Here is a 23,999-nt window from a genome sequence, read left to right on the forward strand (position 1 = left end):
TATCTCAGATAAAAAGGTCTTTTATATGGAAATTTGTGGGAAATTTTTTTTTCAGTTTATGGATAGTATCATAAATAGAATATTTACTTTAAAAAGCCTTAATTAAGAGTAATCTAAAAAGATCACAGCATAGGCACTAAATGTAAATAAATGCTCACCTGAAGGGCACTTTTACTCTTCAAGTATATCAATTTAAGAAACTTTCTAAACTTTGACCCAGTCCCCTTTTTATTGGATAGCCATTCTCGGCCTGAAAAAAGTCTTCATCACCTTAGGTATTTACAAAATGACTTCTCAACCAAGTTACATTAAAAGCATTTGGAAAAGTTTCCTTCTGGATTCTTTTTAAAGACCAACTGCTAATAAGATCCATTAAAAATGAAATTCTCTAAACAAATCAGAGGCCTCTTATCATAACAATGGCAAAGTTCTCACAAGAATCTCAAGTTTTAGAAACTACAAAATTCTTGGAATGAACTTTTCTTGTTAAACCTTACATATATTTTTATATTAAGCTAGAATACTTTCAACAAGTCTTTTCAAAAACACTACTCTCATACTTTTTTAAATAGGAAAATTATTTCATAACTCTAAACTAGTGACACAGGAAGAGATTAGTGTCTTGTCTCACATTATTCCATTTCCATTGCCAAAGGCTTGTTCTTTAGGTTCCTGAACAGGCTGGATGTTAACGTACAGATCCCTGATTTCCTTTCTGATGCATCTCACTGCTGCTGCTGCCATATCTTTTGCTATCTAATTTGGTAAGACAGAAAGGCAACAGTTACAGTAAAATTGAAATAAATCACTGGTTAATTTGACAATTCTTTTCAAGCCATCAAGGATAATTAAAGTAATTAACAACTTTTATATACATAATTCAGAATCAATGCTCAAGTGCAAAAAGCTAATTTTCCTTAAAAATTAGCTATTATATCATGAAAAGATTTATCAAAAATAAACAGCTATTCCAATAATTTCAAAGAACAGGTAACATGCCATTTACCAAGAAATACACATGCTTGTAACATCTGAGATACTTACTTTAAATGGCAAAACACCAGCAACAAATGTTCTTCCATATATCTTGGTCACTGTGCCACGGTCAGTTAAATTTATTGGGTTCAGCTGTTTAACTGGTGACATTCGGACAACTACTTCACCACCACCTTTAGGGTAGTAGCCCCTAAGAAAAGCATACAAGATCACATGTAACCACATTCCAGGACAAAAAAACAAGGCAGTGACAGCTGAATAAAAGACAAATGGTATCTGAACATCACCAATGAATAGTTCTAAAACTGCTAAAACAGCAATGATGACAAAATATTGAAGCATTATATCCTTGCGGTAGATCAGCTACATTAGTCATGCAATAAAAAAATGCAAAGACCCTGTGATATCAAAAGTATGTGTTTGGGGGGGAGGGGGCAGCGAAGGGGAGGGAGAGGAAATGGGATTCCTGGTGTAGGAATTACCTCCACTAAAGCACAAGGCAACCACTCTGACTGAGTAGGTAGATCCTATGGAGTTGGCTGAAGCATTAAGGGAGTTGCCTAGGGTCAAGGTAGTGTTCAAGGTAGGATTTGAATCCAGGTGTTCCTACTCCAAGCCCCATCATTTTGTCCATTACATCATGCTGCCTCTAACAATGAAACTAAAATTAATTTAAAGCAGAGTCAAAAATTCATTCTTCATCACTACCACCAAGCTTAGGGATAATGGAAGGCAATCTCAAAATAATGTCTAAGTCTTTGATCATTCTGTGAAACTACTCCCAATTATATCACGACAAATGAAAAAAAAAACTTTGTCTAGAGTCACCTTCCACTTTGTCCTCTTTTTTTCAATGCCTGTAACAAGAATGTGAAGAAAAAAATGACTTTTTCTAAATTTCCTAATTATGAAGACTGGGACTTCTTTCCACAGTGGACTATAGTAAACAGTATATACCCCATCACTGTGTACTTCTTTGTACGTTTCCAGTATCTATTTATTTGAGAACATTTTTATGTCTCTAGCAGAATATAAGGTCCTTAACGCCAGGGACTGTTTCCTTTTTACTTTTATCCCCAGTGCCTGGCATATGGTAAATACCTAATAAATGCTTGTTGATAGTCTAATACAGGGGTGGGGAACCTTCGGCCTCAAGGACTTCTAGGTCTTTGGGTGTGGCCTTTTGACTGAATCCAAGTTTTACAGAACAAATCCTTTTATTAAGGGAATTTGTTCTGGGAAGTTTGGATTCAGTCAAAGGCCCCATTTGAGGACCTAGAGGGCCATACGTAACCTCAAGGCCATAGGTTCCCCACCCCTGGTCTAATGTTTGGCACATAATGGGATCTAAATGTTGCTAAATGATAAGACAAAGATACTGTTTTGTGGGGCCAAAAGACACAAAGTACAAGTTTCCTGATTAAGGATCTATACCCTATGCTACACAATGAATACTGTATACAATTGTGACCATCACTACAACTTCAAATTCCACATGCCCTTGTGGCTTACCTTTCCGAGTATTAATGAACCCTACGAGAAATGTAATCTCTATTTAGGGAAGGGAATAAGCATTTATTAAGTACCTACTACATACCAGGCACTATGCTAAGCACTTTACACAACCCTGTAAGGTAAGTGCTACTATTATTCCCATTTTACAGTTGCAGAACCTGAGACAGGGAGGTTAAATGACTTGCCTGGGGTCACATAGCTAGTAAGTACCTAAGGCCAGATTTGAACTTAGATCTCTTTGATTCCAGGCCTGGAGCTCTACCCGCTGTGCTAACTAGTGGTTAGTCACAAAATGATAGTACTCTAGCCATGTTCATAATTATACTGTAGAGTATGTCTGACCAGTGTAACTGCTAAGCACAGAAGCATCTCATTCACCATGCCAGTAAGACCAATGTAAATAAGAGAGCAAAATTAGAAAATATTAAATATGCAACCTACCTCATTTTAATATCACAATCAAACTTGAAACCAAACTTTTCAACAACTGGTTTGAAGACCTACAAAATTAATATGTTTTGTTATTTTAACCATCAAACATTTATTAAGTGCCCACAAGCCCATCCCTTTATAAAGTATTAAAATAGTGCTTAGGGAAATGTCACATGCAAAAATACTTAGGGAATTTCAGTATTTTGAATAAAATGAAAGACATATTACCAAAATTAAAAGTTTTAACACTTTCTTAGAATCATAGATTTAGAGCTGAGATAAGAAAACAGACTCAGATTTAAGTGACTTGCCCAGGATCATGTAGGCTTGTGGTAAATTCCAACAAAGTAAGGTGATATTCTTAGAAAAGCCTTATCTCTACACAGCTGTACAGGAGCTTCCCTATCCCTTATACTTGTAAATCTACAAACTTCTCAAGGCCAGGAGAAAGGTTTCCACTAAGGCGCTGCACGAAGAGAGAGCAGAAAAAAGTTAAATGCCTATAACAATGAAAAGGGAGAAGAGAAGGTGATGGCAGGCAGAGGCATGCCCTGAAGAAGGAAGGGAATGAAGCTGAAGAGAACATAGGGAAGAGGACTGGGATGTGGTAGCCCAGGAAATCAATTTGTGAACCAGAGACAGAGGCTTCACAGAGAACACAGGCACATCAATCAGAAAATACCAATCCAAGGCCAAGAATAATGGATTCCTTGAAGTCCCCAAGATACCTATTCTGCCTTTTTTTTTCTACCTCAAAATTATTACATTCGAAGTTAAAGTCCTCTACTTTAAAAGTTGACTGTGATCCGGTATAAGTACTGCTACAGTCTTGGCTTGAAGCTAAGCCCAAAAGCTTAGGTCACCAGACCCATCATGAAATTAAAAGCCAATTTTAAAGAGCACAGTTCAGAAGAGTGTGTACAACCATCTGATGGCTTTGACATGGAGAGAAAGGCACTTACCATCAACGTGTAATCTATCTGTGGGGCCATTTCAGCATTAGTGCCGCCTTTCAAACGGAGCTCGGATGGAGAAGCAGCAAAGAGGACGCAAGGCATGGAGACCTGCAGCAACAGGCACACGCTCCTAGGTGGGAGTCAGCAAAGAGATGATGCTATGATAAACCATCACATTTTACTTTCAAAAATACATAAATAAAAATAGATAAATTTTTGAAAGATTTAATGACTACAAAGTTTAACATAACATTTTCCATGGAATTCAATGTTTGAATATTTTACACAGTAAAATGGTCTGAGAACTGAAATGTTCAGCTGAAGCTTTAAATAAGCACACTTAGAAAAATGTAAGATAGAGATAGAAACAAGAGACGAAAAGCAGACAGATGTCCAGATAGTCCAAATGATATATGTCCCTCTTCTCTATAGTTTTGCTAACAGAATCAGATTTTTGATTCAGTTTCAATACACTGACATGCCTCTTTATTCATCAACATGTTGGACTTATACCTGGGTTTCCTATTAGACAATGATACGTATAGAAGTCTTTGTCACTGAGATTGATTGGTGCTTAAAGCATAAGATAGTCAAACGCTAAAAAGTACATGTTAGAGGTCTGACCACCAACCAAGAAAGGCTTATTTTGTTACTCTCCCTCAGTTTTCTGAAGCATCAATGTCAAACCTCTCCCTTCTACATACTCCAGTGCAAAACCTAGATTCTAATCCCAGTTTTGCCAAGTGGCTGAGAATCCTGGGCAGGTCATTTAACATCCCTGAGCCTAAATTTCCTCAACAGTAAAATGAGATATTTTTCTGAGTTCTTTTCTAAACAGCTGAAAAAGGAAGATTTCCCTTAAGAAAAGGTTTTTTAATAGAAAAAGCCTAGTTCTCATTAAAAAAATAAACAGAGGAGAAAAGGAAGTTTAGAAGAGGATACAGACAAGCAAGGCAGTATTGGAACCACCATGTAAAACTTGAAATATTAAAAAAAACTGCAGTGGAGATTCATGGTTTCATTTACACAGTACTCTCTTTTTTTACATTATTCTTTGTTGATATTTGCCAAGTTCATACTAATAAACAGGGAAAAAAGTTAAATACTGCCTAGATAAATAAAATTTTCAAATCAAAGAAGCTCCTGTGTGAAAAATGCCTTAAGTACCAAGGAAATAAATTAAATACCTATGTTCATAATTTTAAAGCTCCATATGAAAACTGCAAAACTCATGCACATGTAAAATTCATAACCAATCAAAATAAAAATTTTTGGAGAAAAAAGAAAAACAAATGAGGAATCCTATCTTATACTATCTGACATTCTCTTAAATGCCCATGGTATTAGTGGCAGAGGTAACTCACTTTTCCAATGCAGTCTGGCACCTGCTCTGCAACAAGATGGCATAGTGGATAGAGCACTTGGCCTTGGGTCAAAAACAGCTGATTTTAAATCTGGCCTCAGGCCTCACTAGTTGTGTGACCCTGGGAAAGTCATTTAACCTCTATCTACCTTAGTTTCCTCAACTGTAAAATGGGTTTAATAATAGCACCTATCTCCCAAAGTAGTTGTGAGGATAAAATGAAATATTATTTGTAGAGTGCTTAGCATACTGCCTGGCGTATAGTTGGTGCTTAATAAATGCTTGTTTCTCCTCTTTCTTCATCCTCCTCCATTTACTGTATTAGAAAATTGCCTGGGGCACTAAGAGGTTATGTGACTTAAGAAACTTGATCCCAGTTATATCTCACTTTGAGGCTGCCTTTCTATCCAATTAGCCATGCTGCCTCTTTAATCTGTTCTAATGTGTAAAAATTCAAATCCCTCAGACCTGGCAAGACTTAGTGATATCTAAAGGATCTATGTACTTACCACTTCAGTGCTTTTCTGACTACTCTTGAAGACCTAACTTAAATGAGAACAATTAGCAACCATGAAAAGGCCAAATAGCTAATCCAAATAGGGTGGGACATGTCTACATAGTAAAGAAACAGGCTCAAAATGAAATATGCCCAAAGCAGGAATTACAATACCTAAAAGCATCAGGAGTTTATATAACAAATGTGCTGCATGGAAACTGAAAATGTGGTTTAGATATTTAATTTCCAAATATCAAATATGCTATATAACACATTTCATCACAACCACTCAATTTAAGTTTTTCAACCGAAAAGATGTTTTCTCATAACCTTGTAGGGTATACTATACAAATATTATCCTCAGAAAACTAACATTCAGAGATATAACCTAACTTGACTGTGGTGGTATAACTAGCAAGTAGCAGAGCCAGGATTTTGAACCCAAGATGAGTCCAAAACAAATACTTTTTCTAGTATAGGGTGGCACAGGAGAGGAGTATTTGGGAGGCAAAGATCTGGGGGCATATGAGGACAGATGAAACATGCACATTAACTCAGTGAATAATGGGACAGAACACGTGATATGACTAGGAGTCAATGGACCTGGGATCCAGTCCTAGGTCTGCCACAAACCAGCTATGTGACTCTGGGAAAATCAGTTTATTACTCTGATTTTGGTTTTATCATTTATAAGATAGAAAGGCTGACCTGGATGATTGCTAAAGTGCCTGCCAGCTCTGGAACTCTATATGCTGGGTATTAGGGGACTTTTACCCAAGAGAACCGGTATTCAGAATAACTACTGAATTTCAAACACTATCCTGTCTTCTATAAGTGAATGGAATAATTTTACTCATGTATATACAGTTACAATACATTTTTTAATCTTCTTAAGTTACCTTTACTAAGGAAAGAAAAAAAAAACAAAGTTAAATAAGAAAACAATTTAGTGGAACCAATGACCTTACATTTGTCATTGCTTGGCTTCTTAAATGGAACTATTAAATGGTTACTTCTCAGATCGCAAATACATGTAGAGACATACCCAGCTGTCTTGGTATCTGCTGTGTGGGTTCCACCTTTGATCTTCTCTGGTGTGAATGTTATTTCTGTTGAGCCGATTTCTGCCCCTTCTAGTTGCCCATCACATAAATCTCGAATCATTTCCAATCCAGAGAGGTGTTGAGGCCTTCAGGTCATAATACTGCATCAAAACGTGTGCATTCAGACTGCCTATATACCCATATTATTTCAAACATTTATGAAATTTTAATGATAGTGAAATTATAATGCCCAACTTAGTGGCAGAAATTCCTTATACTTATAACTCATTATTAGAAGTGTTACCTTCTGTCTTCATTTCACCAGTCAGACAAAACATTTTTTAAAGTAATAGTATATAACTGGGAAGACGGCTTCAACTGAAGTCATTTTAAAACAAACACTTAAAAAACCCCACCAGCGTTACTCTGAGTGGCAAGGATGCAAATAGGGGGCAAAGAAATCCCACCATTCTATAAATCAACCTACCAAAAATGTTTAAAGTCCAATTAGACTCCTTTCCAATTCAGCGAATTATCCACATGCATTAACACCATCCTTAATAGTTAGGAATACCTCTTATCCACATGCAAAGTGAATTAGACTCAACCACACACAAACATCTTTTAAGTAATTTTAAATGGGTAGACAATTAAAAATTTTAAAAATCTTGCCTCACAACCATTAACCATTCAGTGGGCTCATTGAAAGGTAGGTAAGATACGATAAATTATTTAGAAGTAAATCAGTTGGGCTGAGCTCTCTGGCGCATTATAGTAGGCTTCCACTCTGTCTCTTTTCTAGGTGGTATATGTGACACAGCATAAAACTAATACTGCTTTTCTGACAGATACTAGAGTAAAAGCATTTTGGTGTATACACACTATGTCTTCATACTTCAGGTATAGACAAACATGAAGACCATAGGTGTGAAAAGATTTAATGTGAAACAAGGGCATGGAAGTACAAGAAGCACCTATCCCAGAACAGAGCAAGTCATAAAGAATCAGCTGGGAGGTTACAATTAAGGGACTTCAGACACTTAGCCAGAACTGCAGAAATGTAACATTAAGACACTCCCTTAGAAACAGCAGTGTGGCTTTCCGCCGCCTCCGCCATATTCCAGTGAGTTGCCAAAATGACGAACCCAAAAGGAAAAAGGAGAGGGACACGCTACATGTTTTCTAGGCCCTTTCGAAAACATGGTGTTGGTCCTTTGGCTACATATATGCAAATATACAAGAAAGGTAATATTGTAGATATCAAGGGCATGGGCACAGTTCAGCAGGGAATGCCCCACAAATGTTACCAGGGCAAGACTAGATGAGTCCATAATGTTACTTAACATGCTGCAGGCATTGGTAAACAAACAGATTAAGGGCAAGATTCTAGCCAAGAGAATTAATGTGCGTATTGAGCATATTACGCATTCTAAGAGCAGAGAGAGCTTCCTGAAGCGTGTAAAAGAAAATGATCAGAAGAAGGAGGAAGCCAAAGAAAAAGGCACTTGGGTTCAACTGAAACGCCAGCCTGCTCCACCCAGAGAAGCACACTTTGTGAGAACCAATGGCAAGGTGTTGCAACCAATCCCCTACGAATTCACGGCATAAGTGACTGCTAAAAAAACAATAAAAAAAACTTGGATTATGAAAAAAAAAAAAACCCAGCAGTGTGGTACAGTGGAAGGAACAGCAGATTTAGAGACAGAGGACTTCTATTCAAATTCTGGTTCTATTCCTTACTCCTCATGTGACAACTTCTCAGATCTGATGAATCAGAGGACAAATGAGGTTCCTTTCAGCTTCAAATGACATAAGGAATATCAAAATTCTGTTCACCCTAGCTTTGAAACTGCTAGGATGCCTTTCTGGACATAGGGCAAGGCATAATTTTTTTAATACGGATTTTCTAAAGAAAGGCTAGGTAAGAGCTATATGCCCATTTTTGTTTCCTAGATATAGTATTTTTACTTGATATGGCACTACCTAGCTGCTCCATACATATACAAAGATATACTTAAATTCCATTTGTGTTCATTTATTAAACAAACATGTAAGTGCTTCCTATATAGAAAGTGTTCTGGAGAAATAAAAGGCAAGGTCCTTTTGTATCTAATCTGATATGACCAAGAAGCAGCTTATAATTTACTAGACATAAACATGCATGAAAATAACTATAATATAATGTAGCATAAGTGCGAGAAGAAGGTATAAAGAAAAGATATAGGCCACTATTCAATGAAAGAGTGATCATTTCTGGCTGAGAAGGTTTCATGGAAAAGACAACATTTGAGATTGGCCTTGAATGGGTAGGATTTTGAATGACAGATGGTCAATTTAACTTTGCTCAAAACATAATTCAGGGTAGTCAGTGAATAGAAAAACAAATGGGGCATGATCCCTCTTGTCAAAGATCTTTGGCTTAATTAAGAACACAATGTATATACAAATAAATACAAGACAGAAGTGAACAAAGATAATTGTTATAGAAGAAGTACAAGCAAAATGTTATCTGATAAGCAGTTAAGAGTAACTGAAAAGTTTTGAGCAAGAGACTTAGATGATCAGAATTGTGCTTTAGAAAGATTAACATGGCAGCAATAAGTGGGATGACTGGAAGAGAGGTTGAGGAGATTAGGAGTCTATTATAACAATCCAGGTGAGGGGTAATACGGGCTTGAATCAGGGTGGCAACCGTGAGAATGGAAAGGAAAATAAAGATCTGAGTGACACTGCCAATTTAGTGACCATCTGATGTGTAGAAAAAGAGGGAAAGAAGTGTCTAAGATGACATCAACATTTCTATCCTAAAGGGCAATAAAAAAAAAGCTAAGAACTGAAACCTGAAATACATCTAGAATTGAAGACTAAGGAGGTAAGAATGAGTAAGAAGCAGAATCAGAGGAGAATACAGAATATACAGTGTCAGGTCCCCTCTGACAAGACAGAAGAAAGTTTTAAGACAGAAGGTGGTCAAATGTTCTAGGGTGATCAAGGAGTAAGAGGCCTAAGAAAAGGACATGGGTTTTGATAACTGAGAGAGGAAGGCCATGCTTCTTATTTTCTAATTTTAAAGAGTTATCATTTAGATGGCTGCTGGAAAGCAGGGACTAGCGTGAGCTCCCCGCCAAGTCCCTCCAAAAACCTATAAAAAATGGCTCTGAACCAATTCTAGAACTGCAGAACCCACAAAATAACAGAGGGAAGCGGGGCTCCAGCCCAGGACAGCCTGGATGGTTGCTGGGTGAGGTCTTTTGCGCACGGAGCTGGCAGCGGAGCAGAACCCAGCGTGGGTCATGGGGACCAACCAGACCAGGAGCCAGGCGAAGCGGGCCCTAGCGCCCTGAATCAGCAAGCTGTGGCAGTTGCCAGACTTCTCAACCCACAAACACCAAAGACAACAGAGAAGAACTGCAGAACCCACAAAATAGCGGAGGGAAGCAGGGCTCTAGCCCAGAACAGCCTGGATGGTCTCTGGGTAAGGTCTATCCCGCACAGAGCTGGGAGTGGAGCGGAGCAGAGCAGAGCCCAGCGTGGGCAGCACAGACCAACCAGACCAGGAGCTGGGCGGAGTGGGCCCTAGCGCCCTGAATCAGTGAGCTGCAGCAGTTACCAGACTTCTCAACCCACAAACACCAAAGACAACAGAGAAGGTTAGTGGGAAAAGCTGCGGGGAGTGGAAGGAAGGAGTTCGTGGTTCAGCCACCACCTGGGTGGAGGGAGAGGGAGCAGCAGAGGTGGGGAAGCTACAGAACTACAGCTGCAGTTGCTTCCAGCCCCAGACCCACCTGGTGGGAGGAATTAAGTGGCAGATCACAGCAGGAGTGCAGAGCCTGCTGAAGATCTAAGTCCAGTCCAGGTTGGGGGTTCTTGGGGAAGGAGTGCTGGTTTGGCAGAGCTGGCTGTAATAGCTCTGAAATCAACAGTGCATCCCCCCAAGCTTGGAACATAGAACTCTTTACAAGCAGTCATAACCCTCTGAAAAACTCAAGGGTCAAGTAAGTTGGCTGGGAACATGGCCAGGCAGCGAAAACGCACCCAGGTTCAGTCTCAGCCTTTGGAATCTTTCTTTGGTGACAAGACCAAAACATACAGGCAGAAGAAGTCAACAAAGTCATAGAGCCTACAACAAAAGCCTCCAAGAAAAACATGAACTGGTCTCAGGCCATGGAAGAGCTCAAAAAGGATTTGGAAAAGCAACTTAGAAAAGTAGAGGAAAAATTGGGAAGAGAAATGAGAAGGATGAGAGAAAACCATGAAAAACAAGTCAATGACTTGCTAGAGAAGACCCAAAAAAATACTGAAAAATATACTGAAGAAAAAAACACCTTAAAAAATAGACTAACTCAAATGACAAAAGAGCTCCAAAAAGCCAATGAGGAGAAGAATGCCTTGAAAGGCAGAATTAGCCAAATGGAAAAGCAGCTCCAAAAGACCACTGAAGAAAATACTACCTTAAAAATTAGATTGGAGCAAGTGGAAGCTAGTGACTTTATGAGAAATCAAGATATTATAAAACAGAACCAAAGGAATGAAAAAGTGGAAGACAATGTGAAATATCTCATTGGAAAAATAGATCCAGGAGAGATAATTTAAAAATTATTGGACTACCTGAAAGCCATGATCGAAAAAAGAGCCTAGATATCATCTTTCAAGAGACTATCAAGGAGAACTGCCCTGATATTCTAGAGCCACAGGGCAAAACAGAAATTGAAAAAATCCACAGATCGCCTCCTCAGATAGATCCCAAAAAGAAATCCCCTAGGAATACTGTCGCCAAATTCTAGATCTCCCAGATCAAGGAGAAAATACTGCAGGCAGCCAGAAAGAAACAATTTGAGTATTGTGGAAACACAATCAGAATAACCAAAGATCTAGCAGCTTTTACATTAAGAGATCAAAGGGCTTGGAATACAATAATGGAGCTAGGATTAAAACCAACAATCACCTACCCAGCAAAACTGAGTATCGTGCTGCAAGGTAAAATATTGACTTTCAATAAAATAGAGGACTTTTAAGCTTTCTCAGTGAAAAGACCAGAGCTGAATAGAAAATTTGACTTTCAAACACAAGAATCAAGAGAAGCATGAAAAGGTAATCAAGAAAAAGAACAAGAAAAAGAAATTGCAAGGTACTTACTAAAGTTGAACTGTTTTGTTTACATTCCTACATGGAAAGATGATGTGTTTGATTCATGAGACCTCAGTATTAGGGTAGCTGAAGGGAATATGCATATATACATATATATATATATATATATATATATATATATATATATATATAGACACACACACATATGTACGTGTGTGTGTATATATATGTATATGTGTGTGTATGTATATATGTACGTGTGTGTGTGTGTGTGTGTGTATATATAGAGAGAGAGAGAGAGGGAGAGGGCACAGGGTGAGTTGAAGATGAAGGGATGATATCTAAAAGAAATAAAATCAAATTAAGGGATGAGAGAGGAATATATTGAGAGAGGGAGAAAGGGAGCGATAGAATGGGGTAAATTATCTCACATAAAAGTGGCAAGAAAAGGCAGTTCTGTAGGAAGGGAAGAGAAGGCAGGTGAGGGGGAATGAGTGAATCTCGCTCTCATCAGATTTGACCTGAGGAGGGAATACCATACACACTCAATTGGGTATCTTATGCCACAGGAAAGGAGGAAGAATATAAAAAAAAAAGGGGGATGACAGAAGGGAGGGCAGATGGGGGAGGAGGTAATCAAAAACAAACACTTTCGAAAAGGGACAGGGTCAAGGGAGAAAATTCAATAAGGGGGATAGGTTAGGAAGGAGCAAAACATAGTTAGTCTTTTACAACATGAGTATTGTGGAAGGGTTATACATAATGATATGCATGTGGCCTATGTCAAATTGCTTGACTGCTAGGAAGGGTGGGTGGGAAGGGAAGAGGGGAGAGAATTTGGAACTAAAAGTTTTAAAAACATGTTCAAAAACAAACAAAAAAAAGTTTTTGCATGCAACTAGAAAATAAGATACATAGGCAATGGGGCATAGAAATTTATCTTGCCCTACAAGAAAGTAAGGGAAAAGGGGATGGGAGGGGAGTGGGGTGACAGAAGGGAGGGCTGAATGGGGAACAGGGCAACCAGAATATACGCCATCTTGGAGTGGGGGGAGGGTAGAAATGGGGAGAAAATTTGTAACTCAAACTCTTGTGAAAATCAATGCTGAAAACTAAATATATTAAATAAATTAAATTAAACAAAAAAAAAGAGTTATCATTTAGAAGAGGAATGATAATTAGAACAAAATTAGAGCCGGTTAACTGAAGGCACAGCTAAGCAAATTTCTACTCAATCTATAAGGAAGAACTTTCCAAGAACAGTCTCCTTCAAAAATTTAATGGGCTACCTCATGAGGCACTGAGTTCTTATGATAAGAGCTATTTAAGCAGAGGTTAGCTGGCTACCTCTTAGAAGGGATTCTGACATGCAGCAGAAGGTCCCCTTAGTTGACTTCTAGTATCCCTTCCAAAATTATATGAGTCACCCAGTGCTATTTAATATCCTTGTTATTCACCTCCTGCTGACCCCCAAGAGTTCTTTTTAGACTCTTAGCATCAGAATGGACCTCACAAGTGACCTACTTCATCATCTTACCCAATGAAGGCTGGTGAAGTAGTGCATAGAGTCAGAAAAACCTGAGTTCAAGCCTTGCCTCAATTACTAGCTATATTACCCTGGGCAAATCACTTAACCTCTCTCAGTCCAGGTTTCCTCAACTGTGAAACAGGGATGATAATAAAATTATCTACTTCACTGGGTTGTTGTGAGGATCAAATAAAGCCAAACTTTCTATAAATCTTACAGTACTATAGCAATTTTAACTTCTATTACTGATGCATGACTCCACACTACAAGATTCCTGTCAAGTGGCCATTCCATCTCCACCTGAACTACTGCAGTGATAGAGGACGAGTCACTATCTCAAAGGCAGCTCATTACAATGTTGTAATGAGTAACGAGTCATTGTGAGGAAGTTTGTTATTATACTGAACTGAAATCTGACTCCCTATAGCTTTCACCTACTTGTTCTAGTTCTGCCCTCTGGATCAGAATTAAGAAAATTTCTATTCTAAATACTAGAAGACCACTACTCCCTAAATCTAAAATCATCTCTAGGAGAAATATGCCCGGTTCCTTCAATGGTTTCGCGTCTCCCTCACTATCCTGGTCACCCTCCTCCATTATGTGCTCCAGCTTGAGATGCGTCTCTTTAAGATATAGCCCTCAGAACAGAGCACATTAGCCCAGCACAGAGGGTAGTTGTGATATTACTTGTCTGTTCTGGACATGTATGGAGAAGTTAGAGAACACATATGTGTAGCGGGTAAAGTCTGCACAGTTCTAAGCTTTTCTCTAGTAATATACTATAGTCTGGGAGAAGAAAAGGAAATCAAATATCAGATGGCAGGAATAATTCAGGGTTAGGCAACAGCTGTAGTAACCATGGCAGGTTAGTTAATAGGGTAAAGAGAATCAAAGGTATTAATATTGTTAGTGTCTTCCCTCTGAGCTTACCTTCCATTTACTCTCTTACGTACGAATAATAGTTTATAAATATATATATATATATATATATATATGTGTGTGTGTGTGTGTGTACACACACACATATACATACATATGTATCTATATATCTTGAGTGTATAATTTTCCCCCCATCGTCTCCTCCTTTGGAATATGACCTCCTCAGGGGCTTTCTTTGAATCCCCAGTTCTCAGCACAGTGCATCACACATACTAAGAGTTTAACAAATGCAAGCTGATTTATTAATAAGGGTAGTATTAAAATATCTTGTCATGACATCTGAGACGTACAGATATCAAGCTATAAAAACATCTCAACAATCCTATGATGATCTGCTGAAGGATATATTATGTCTTGGAGTAACTCAATTTTATGAGTGTGTATTTCAGAAGTCACTCAAGTGACTTCTGAAAGGCAGCAAGAAAATCAGAAGAATAGCAGATTTGTCAGGAGTCTAATGTGCTTCATATTTCTTTCTTCTGAATCATAAACAACCAAAGAAGAAAATTAACTGAACATCATTTTCAGTCACAGTAAATGTTGGTTGTCAAATCCAGTCCAATACAACAATGTTTGCAAAGCATATGCTATAAGAAAGGCACTGGAAAATACAAAATAAGTGTAGTTCTATGCTGTAGGAGATAATACACTACTCCTGGAGGATGCTAGGGAAGAGGCACTGGTGAGGAGTGAATCCATTCTAGATAGGAGGAAACAGACTCTGCCAAAGCATGAAACAGGAGGCAAAACACTGAGCTCAGGTAACAGGAGGTTAATTTAGCTAAAAGGCAGGGAATATATATATATATATATATATATATATATATATATATATATATATATATATATGTATGTATTAGAGAGGGATTATACAATAAACCTGGAAGAGCAGAATGGTGTCAGAATGTGAAGCTTTAAAGCAAAGCTGAAGTTTTTTTTCTTAGAACCATCAAGGAGGGAGCTATTGAGGGATATTGAACCATTGAGTAACATGGTCAGACCTGTGCTTTAAGAAGATTATTTTGGAAAGGGAAGAGACTGGAAGCAGAAAATCCCAATTAGGAGACTAATGAAATAGAGCAACCGAGAACTGAAGAGGAGTTGAACTTGGTTAGTGGCTGAGAGTGGACAGAAGGAGATGGATGCTGAGGATGCTGTGAAGGTAGGCTAGACAAGATTCATCAACTGACTAGTAAGGCGATGAAAGGGAAGGAAGAGTCAAGTATGACTCCAAGGTTGCAAAACCTGGGAGAATAGCAGAATGGTGGTCCCATCTATAGAAGTTTAGAGGAGTGGTTGGGAAGCGGTGGGGGCAAAATAATTTCTATTTGGGCTAAGTTGTTCTTGAGGTGTGTATATAACAGAAAATTAGAAACATTCAATTGCAGTTCATGATGCAGAACTGGAGCTTAGGAGTTAGACTAAGGCTAGATATATAGCTCTACAAAGAAACGATAACTGAACCCTTGGGAGGTGAAGAGATTGAGAGAAAAATGAAGAGGGACCAGGGCAGAGCCTGAGGAGGACACCCAAAGTTAGGAGGCTCAGAAAAGTCAAAACTCATTTAGTAGACGAAAATCATTTTGGTTTTTCCAAACTCCCTTCAGAGATGTTAGACAGTAAATAACAGCTTCTTCATCAAGTTCTGAATGAAGACAAGAACGATTTTTTCAGGACAGCTATAGGATGGAGATAAATCTCTAAAGGTTTCACCCATTTGTGTGTGTTTAAAATGAACAGCAGCAGCTAGTGAAATGGGTAAAAAGGATTGGTCTTTGCTTTGTTTTCCCTAAGGCAAGGAAATTCTATACAGACCTAACTATACTAAAGTTTAAAAATAGGTCGATCTGAGCAGCAAGGAATGCCTGATGAAGTAATGCTCCTTTGTGTCTGCAAAAGCCCCTTTCCTAAGAGGTGGTAAGGAGGCCAGGGGGCATCCTAGGGTTCTAGTCCTGACCTGCTGCCCCCGGGGAGGGCTCTACCTGAGCCAGAGGGCCTGGGCTCAAACCTTGCCTTTTCACTTACCACGTCCGTTTTCTGACAGTAAAATGAAGTGACTGGCCCAAGTGTCTTCTAAGGGTCCCTTCCAGATTTAAATCTGCGACACTCCGCGGGGCTGAGACCCACGGATGTCCAAGGGGTCACGAATGCTCGGACGGGCCTTTAGTTGTTCGGTTGTGTCAGCCTCTCCGTAACCCCACTTGGGACTGCGGGGGTTTGCCGTCCCCTCCTCCAGCCCATTTTACAGATGAGGAACTGAACGGGTTAGGTCTTAAAGGCTGTCAAAGGGGCAGCTCCCCGGGATTAGCTAGTAAGGGGCCCTGCCCCAAGTAGATCCTCCCGGACTGATGGACTCTGACCCACGCGTCCCTCGGGAATGCCCGCACGCCCCGCCCCGGGGGTGCCGCTTTACCTGAGGCCCGGAGTGCTGCGGCCTGCCCGGATCTTGCGCACGCGCAGCGGGAGGCCCAGCAGGCAGCTCAGTGCCGTGGACACGCGCAGGATCTGGCCGCCCTGGTAGAAAGAAGAAGGAGATCGGCTCAGGGTCAAGGCGAGAAGGAAAGCGGAGGAGGAGGGTGCGGGGGCAGGGGAGAGGACAGGGTCCCGGGGAGCCGGGTCGCGCGCGCGCGCTCACTCACCCCTTCCATGATGCCACCATCGATCTCCACCCGCTGCCCCGACATGGCGGTTGCCCCTGGCAACAAAGCCCCGGCCCTAGGGAGGGCGAGCGAAAGGCGGCGGGAGAGGTGGCGACTCGGGCACCAGGTCCCCCGGCCCGCCCTGGTGTGGCGTGGCCGTAAGACCAGGGCGGTGCGGAGCCGCAGCTTGCGGTGGGGAGGCAGCTGCCGCAGAGAAGGCCACAGGCCCAGGCCACGCCGCAGTTCCCTGAGCATGCGTACTCCCGGAGCCTGCTCCCCCCTCCCTGTCCCTTTAGCTGAAGAGGCCCGGCTTAAAGGGACCGCTCCCCGAACCTTCAGTGAACGCAGCTTAGAGTCATCAGAATCACAGAATTTCAGAGTCGGAGGGGACCTCAGTGGCCATCTGGTCTGACTCACGCCCAAAAGACAATTCCCACCACAACGCAGTCCACTAGTGGTTTTCCATTTGTTCCACGTTGCTGGGGCACATCAGTAGAGATGTCTATCCAAAATGACATCGGCAACAACTAGCCTTTATATGGAGTGCTTTAAAGCAGGGCTGTGCGGTAGCCACCCCACACTGCCTCCCGCGAGCCGATTGTTAAATTTCCTGTGTGAACACTGACACCTTGGAATCCGCAGACGCTACCATTTCAGGGTTGGTTTTGTTGTCCATACTTAAAGTGATTCAGAAAATGTTGATAATGCAGACTGAACGTAAATGTATCCTGTATCTTTTTACAAATAATATCTCATTTTCTCCTCCCAACAACCCTGGGAAGTAGGTGTGATTATTATGCCTATTTTACAGATAAGGAAATTGAGGCAGATAGAGGTTAGCTGACTTGGACCCAGGCTGGATTTGAACTTGACAATACTTCTTGATTCTGGCTTGCATTCCATCCACACCTAAATGTTTCTACCATTTGTCACCTGCCTCTGCTGCCTCTCCCCAAAATACTTTCCTTCATTTTTCTTGAGGTTCCTGAACTTCCTAAGTTTAAAAGGGATAGGGACTGGACTTGGGGTTTCATTAATACAGGCAACTCCCAGATGAAACTCCCTCTTACAGTATAGGCAGATGCTGTCTTTGTGACTTCTGTTAGAAAGCTGCTTAAAGCAGTGTGTTAAAGATCACACAGTAGAACTCGGGTCTTTCTTCCCTATCCCAGTGCCCCAAAGATAAATTATGTAACCTTAAGTTTTGACTCTCCTCAAAGAGGGAATGGGAATGGAGTGCAAAAGTACTCAATGTATAATATGAACCAGATATATGGAAGAAATTTCCTACATTTTCCTTCATTTCCTAGACACAAATGAAATGCCAAAGGATATGCAGTATGCATTAACAGAATAACCTAAAACAGGATTCAGAAACAACTTAAAACTACTTTTAAAATCATCAAGGAGGCTGACACTTAAACTTTTTCTAAATATTGAAGCAGTTTGCAGGACCACCAAAAGTAGACATTTTACATTTCAGCTCTGTTCTGCACTGTCTACCTCAAAGTCTATTTCTTGTGGCAAACTAGGCCAGGAACTTGGGCTCCTCCTCTTATGAGTGGTTGTCTTTTCTGAAACAAAAGGATTGCCTTCTGTAGGATCCAGAATTCCCCCAAACAGTGGGGCAAGTTTGATATCGTAGAGAGAGGCTGGGAGCTCCTAGTTAGCTTACATAAGAGAGGTTTAATAATCACAATGGGTTACTTACGCTGGAGCAGTCTGGGGAGGTGGCCAAACAAACGATGGATCCCCACCAAGAGTTTTAACAATCCTCAGTCTGACAGTTCTTTTTGCATCTCTTTTGCTGGCTCACCATCCACATCACATATATGCTAGATATAGGTGATGCCCAAGGTTTCTCTCCTAGGCCTAGAGAGATTAATTGACTGCCCAAAGCCACGCAGATTAACAAGTGGCAGGGGATAAAATTACAACCAAGGATCTCTGATTCCAAAATCAGAGCCTTTTCCACTGTACTACACAGACTCCCATATTACCCTCCTGTTGAGCTGAAATCTACCTACATGTAATTCCAATTAGTTCTGCTTCCTAAGCCCAGAAAAAAAGTTTCTCTTCTTCTACATGACAGTTAAATACCTGATGATATCTCTTTCATCCAGGCCCTCTGTTCCTAAGCCTTTTCTTCCCCAAGCCAAATGTTCCCTTACTTCAACTTATTTTCTGATTTTTTTCCACTCCTAATATTCCCTGATCACTCTCCCATTTGTCAGTATTCCTCCAAAATAAAGTTCTCAGAGCTAGGTAAACAGGAAGCCCTGATTAGAACATAAATTCATTAAGAACTGGCTGTACCAGAGTGAACTCACTCCTTTTTTAATAAAGTTATTAGACTAGTAAATCAGGGGAATGACATAGACATCATATCCTGGGATGTCAGCATAGCATTTGACCAAGCCTCCTCAAGCTATCTCCATGGACAAGAAAAATGTGGGATAACTGGTAACAGAGTACAGGGAGTTGGATTCAGAACTGGTGCCTTTTCCTCTCTTATTTCCTATTTTTCCTGTGTACATCTCATTTGTGCATAGTTGCTTGCTTGTTGTCTCCCCCATTAGATTGTGAGCCCCTCGAGGGCTGCCTCTTTTTTGTTCACCTATTGCTTAACATAGTGATTGACACACAGTAGGCACTCAATAAATGGTTATTGACTGACTGGTTAAATGACAGCTCAGCATCCACACTAAGGAAATCAGCCTCCACATAAGGAAAAGGCCCATTCAGCAGATATATTTCCAGATGAATTTATTAAAGAATAATCTCTACAACCAACCAAGGCCTCAGGAAGCCTAGAATTGGAAGTGGGATACTACTACAGTCCTCAAAATCCACATCTGAATTGGGATGATGACATGGTGGCTCCAAAAACAGTTTTCTACATTTCCCCTTTTTAAGAGGAAAAGTCCAGTCTTTGAGATGTTAGAGATGTGATTGGCAGAGAGTGTTTTGATTTCTTTCATCATAGTGACTGGTTGAGGAGGAAGGGAGTGAACTTAACTTCCTCATGGGTAGCTAACGAGGAACATGGAGAATCTTATATGTGATACTAGGTGCTGGGCCCAGATGGACACATTATTTATGAGGTATTATTGGGAAAAGAGGAAGGTATCTTCTCACCTGATTTTAGGGTTAAAAAATAAAAACAAGGGAAAGTTAATACTTACAAAATATATACCAAGTGATATGAATATAAATTTTCCCAGGTTGTCATGTTTTGAATTATCTGGCCAATGCAAAAAGAATAGCCTTGAATTATTCTGGTAAATGAGGAATCAAAGGCTTTATAGAGATTCTCTATGATTTTCTTCTTTGGGATTCTACATGTAAGAGAGGGTGCCTTGGTGAGACTTCAGCAAAACTTGAAGAGGTGCAGGGGCTAAAAAAGAGTGAAACGTTAAGAGGAAATTTCACCTGTGGAAGCAAAATAGATATTTCTTATCCCAAAAAGGGTCTTGAATAATTGAATTACGTATGGAGAGGCCAGCAAAGTAACAAATTTGCCTCCGGGACGTAGACTATATTTTTATTTTTATCTCAAGCCATCATTTATATAAGATTTCCAAAGGAACATGGGATGGAGAACCAAGTGAATTGAGACTGACCACTCTAAGGCAACATGGAGTGGCTGCCTAAGGGAATGGGCTTTTGAGTCCGAAGAATTGTAGAAGAGAATTAAACTTCTGTCTCTTTCCTGAAGACGACAAACAGTTTTAGAGCTTAAGGCTCTGAGGCTATCAAAGGGGAAAAGCTTCTGCCAATCCTAAATTAAGGGTTGTTGCCCTAGTTGAAAGAGCTCTGTAGAAATTTAGCAGTAAAGAGCACCCTACACCCCAGAAGAAGAGAGTATAGTACCATGCCATGTCAGTGGATGAAAGTGAAAAAGACTGCAGTTACTCATCAAAAATCCAACCTAGTAAGTCCAGCAGACCACCTCGTCTAGCAGAGTAAACATGCCCCAAACAACCTGCCCTTCCCAGCCTGGCAGTAGTTACCCATTGGCAGAATGGCCTGCCCAGCCCTGTGCTTTAGCCACTCTCCAAAAGCAGCAAGTTCTATAGGTATTGCCCAGAGGCGGTACCACCTACCCAGCCCAGTAAAGCCGCTGAACTTAATGGGGAACCAGCACAACCACTAAATCACCCAAACAAGCCGGCCAGAGAGAAACATTGTATCCTATGATGAGAAAGCCTAGCTGAGCTGCCCATCCTATAAAGACAGTGTAACCTGAGACGAGCCAGCCCAGCTGAACAGTGGTGTCATTATTATGATTGGCTGGTTTTGTGTAAATGGAAGTGCAGTAGTTCTCTATGAACTCAGGCCTATCAAAGTGAGTAAATGACCCACACTCCATGCAATGGTAACATTATAGACCCTACATCAGGCATCCCATTTGTTACATGTATATTCTTTATCAAGCAGTTATGACTTTATTGTTATAACAATGATAGCTGACATTTACAAGGCATTTCAAGGTTTACAAAGCACTTTACATATATTAATTCATTTATGTTTTGAAGAATAGTACTCGTAGCTCTAAACCATATCATTATATACAGAAGACCACATCCAGAGTAGCATGTTCATATAATGGCATCGTAGTTTACAACAGGGCTGTCCAAAATGCGACCCACCTACAAGCATAGAAATTTACATAAATGCTTTAGTAAATGAAGCCGAGCTACTGCAGAGCTCTCACTAAAATGGCAAATCAAAATATATTGTCTATTGTTTCAATAAAAACCTAAGGTTGGACAGCCCTGGTTTAAAAAAGACATTGACAAACAAGAATGTGTCCAGAGAAGAGGAGATTGTGTCATATGAAGGTCCATTGAAGGAACTGGAGTTTTTTGGCCTGGATTACAAAAGCATTAGGGGTATGTAATTATTGTTCTCAAGTATTTGAAAAGCTATCATGTAAGAGGAGGGATTATACTTAAAATAATTATGTATTACATATTATTACTATCAATGTAGTGATATAAAAGATTACTATATTATATATGATTATATATAGACCATATACATATATAAAACTTATATTAAGTTCTTCTTGGGCCCAGGGGGAAGAACTAGGAACAGCAATGAGGCAGATTTTGGCTCAATATAAGAAAAAGAGAGTTGTTCCAACATGGGATGGACTTCGTCAGTGGAGGCTCTCTGGTAAGGAGCTCTTCAAACAGAGGATAGATGGTAACTTGGTAGAGATGTTGTAGAGAGGATTTCTACGGCAATTTGTGTTAGGTGGCCTGTGGGGCTCCTCCTAACTCTGAAGTCTGGCTACTTCTGCATTGAAGTCTGATTATAATCAAGTGAAGACTAAGAATCAAGAAGACCTTGGCTCTAGTTTTAATTCTACAATTGTGCATCCTCAGGCAATTTTTTAACCAATCACATAGAGAGGGAATAATATTCAGACACTCCAGCAGATTTGTGATTTTATTGGTTTTATTCCCTCCAGTGATGAAGCTTTCAATGTAACCATGCCTGTTCATCTTGCGTGACTTTTTCTCCATGTCCTCTCATGAGTTTGACATAGGGGGCTCACCATACATGCCGGAGGCCTTCCTCAGTTTCTCCTGATGTCACAGGTAGAGCACTTGGACTATATACACAGTCTTTGATCTCCCCCCCCTTGTTTCTTGACCTACCTGTCTTCTCTTCCTATCATACATTTTACCGTGAAATGTTTGTTCATTTGTAAGGCCAGGAATTCATTGAGTCAATCACCTTACCCACCAAAAGTAACTTGCTTAACCAGGTAAAAACATCTCTATTCAATCAATCAGTGGCATTAGATGAGGCACAAGAATTCCTTGAAAGTCATTGGATGAAATGGAAGAATGCTCCACAGGAGGTGTTAGCATTGGTTAAGAGAATATGATCATACTCCATGGATCTTCTTAAAGTAACAGTCTAGTTCAGAATCCAAGGATTCAAGTGTCTGGCAGCAAAGATGAGAAAGCCCATGCCTTGTGGAGGAATCATGCGATGGAGAGAAGACAAGCTTCTCTTTCATCCCCCTTCTTTTGATTGGAGAAGGACCTTTTAATTTTGGACGGTCAGAGGCTTTGGACTTATCAGCATCCTAAGAGCGTCCATCCCTGAGAGAGCCGTGACTGGCACCAGTGCCTACGCTGGAACAGAGGACAAACTAGGCACAGTAAGGAAAGGCAGCTTCAAGACACTATAAGGAAGCTAGAAGAAAGCTACAGAATGCCAAAGAGGAACTTCACAAGTATTCCTCAAAGAGGAGAAAAGGATCTTCATCAATCAGGAACTGCGGCTTACCCCTCCGCCAAATGTTCTCCCTTACTCACTTTTCCTTTGGACTTTGTACCTACTGGTGGGAATACTCAACAGGGATAATCTCACTGGTGGGGGCACCTGAGGCATAGAATTAGACACCTAAGTAGTAGCCGCTCCTGGGGACTCAGCTGGCCTGTGCACTTTCAGATAGCAGCCCAAGAGCATGCGCTACACTCCTTTGAAATTCCGCATCCTGCTCACATCCACCATGTGTTTCTTCATTGCCATCCAAAGGCCCATCTTTGTAATACTGGTATTCTACTAATGTTATTGTAAGGCTGTGAAACATGGAACATAATAGTCTGGAGAATTAGAAACGAATATCACTGGGTTGTTGTTTCTAGAAGTTTGGGATCATGGAAAAAGCTTTGCAATTCTTTAAAGACGATGCAGGCTGCTCTCACTTTTTCCTGTTTATTTCTGGACTTATCTATTATACTTAGATATGTATGCTAATATTTGGACTGTATGGGTTGTCTAACTCTGTGTCATAGTTTGGATCACAGTAATTATTTACCCACTTGCTTTTTTCTGTGTAAAGCGAACTTCTTTGAGTAATTATGAATCTCATTCAGGAAATTCTGCAATTTCTGGGCTTAACTCAACCCGGATAATGTCATCCACAAATAAGAGCATCTGGAGGACCTTGCCATCCGTAGAGAATTCTTCAGCTTGGA

General features: G+C 40.2%; 1 protein-coding gene across 2 annotated transcripts in view; it reads right to left on the reverse strand.

The window, feature by feature from the left end:
* Positions 1–17,318, reverse strand: part of RTCA (RNA 3'-terminal phosphate cyclase) — a 29,930-nt gene extending 12,612 nt beyond the window's left edge. Inside the window, exons 1-7 of one of the 2 annotated variants that reach the window (XM_036767741.1) lie at positions 16,996–17,318; positions 16,770–16,870; positions 6,804–6,947; positions 3,906–4,029; positions 2,953–3,011; positions 1,045–1,186; positions 632–756 (exon numbers count right to left, since the gene is read on the reverse strand). In XM_036767741.1, coding sequence (XP_036623636.1) covers positions 632–756; positions 1,045–1,186; positions 2,953–3,011; positions 3,906–4,029; positions 6,804–6,947; positions 16,770–16,870; positions 16,996–17,250 — 950 coding nt within the window. In that variant the 5' untranslated portion in view covers positions 17,251–17,318. Of the gene's footprint in view, positions 1–631; positions 757–1,044; positions 1,187–2,952; positions 3,012–3,905; positions 4,030–6,803; positions 6,948–16,381; positions 16,740–16,769; positions 16,871–16,995 lie in introns of those variants that run through there. The other variant, XM_036767742.1, reaches the window with a different exon arrangement.
* Positions 17,319–23,999: the final 6,681 nt, after the last annotated feature.

Source organism: Trichosurus vulpecula, chromosome 7 (genome assembly GCF_011100635.1).
Source record: "Trichosurus vulpecula isolate mTriVul1 chromosome 7, mTriVul1.pri, whole genome shotgun sequence".
NCBI lineage: Eukaryota > Metazoa > Chordata > Mammalia > Diprotodontia > Phalangeridae > Trichosurus > Trichosurus vulpecula.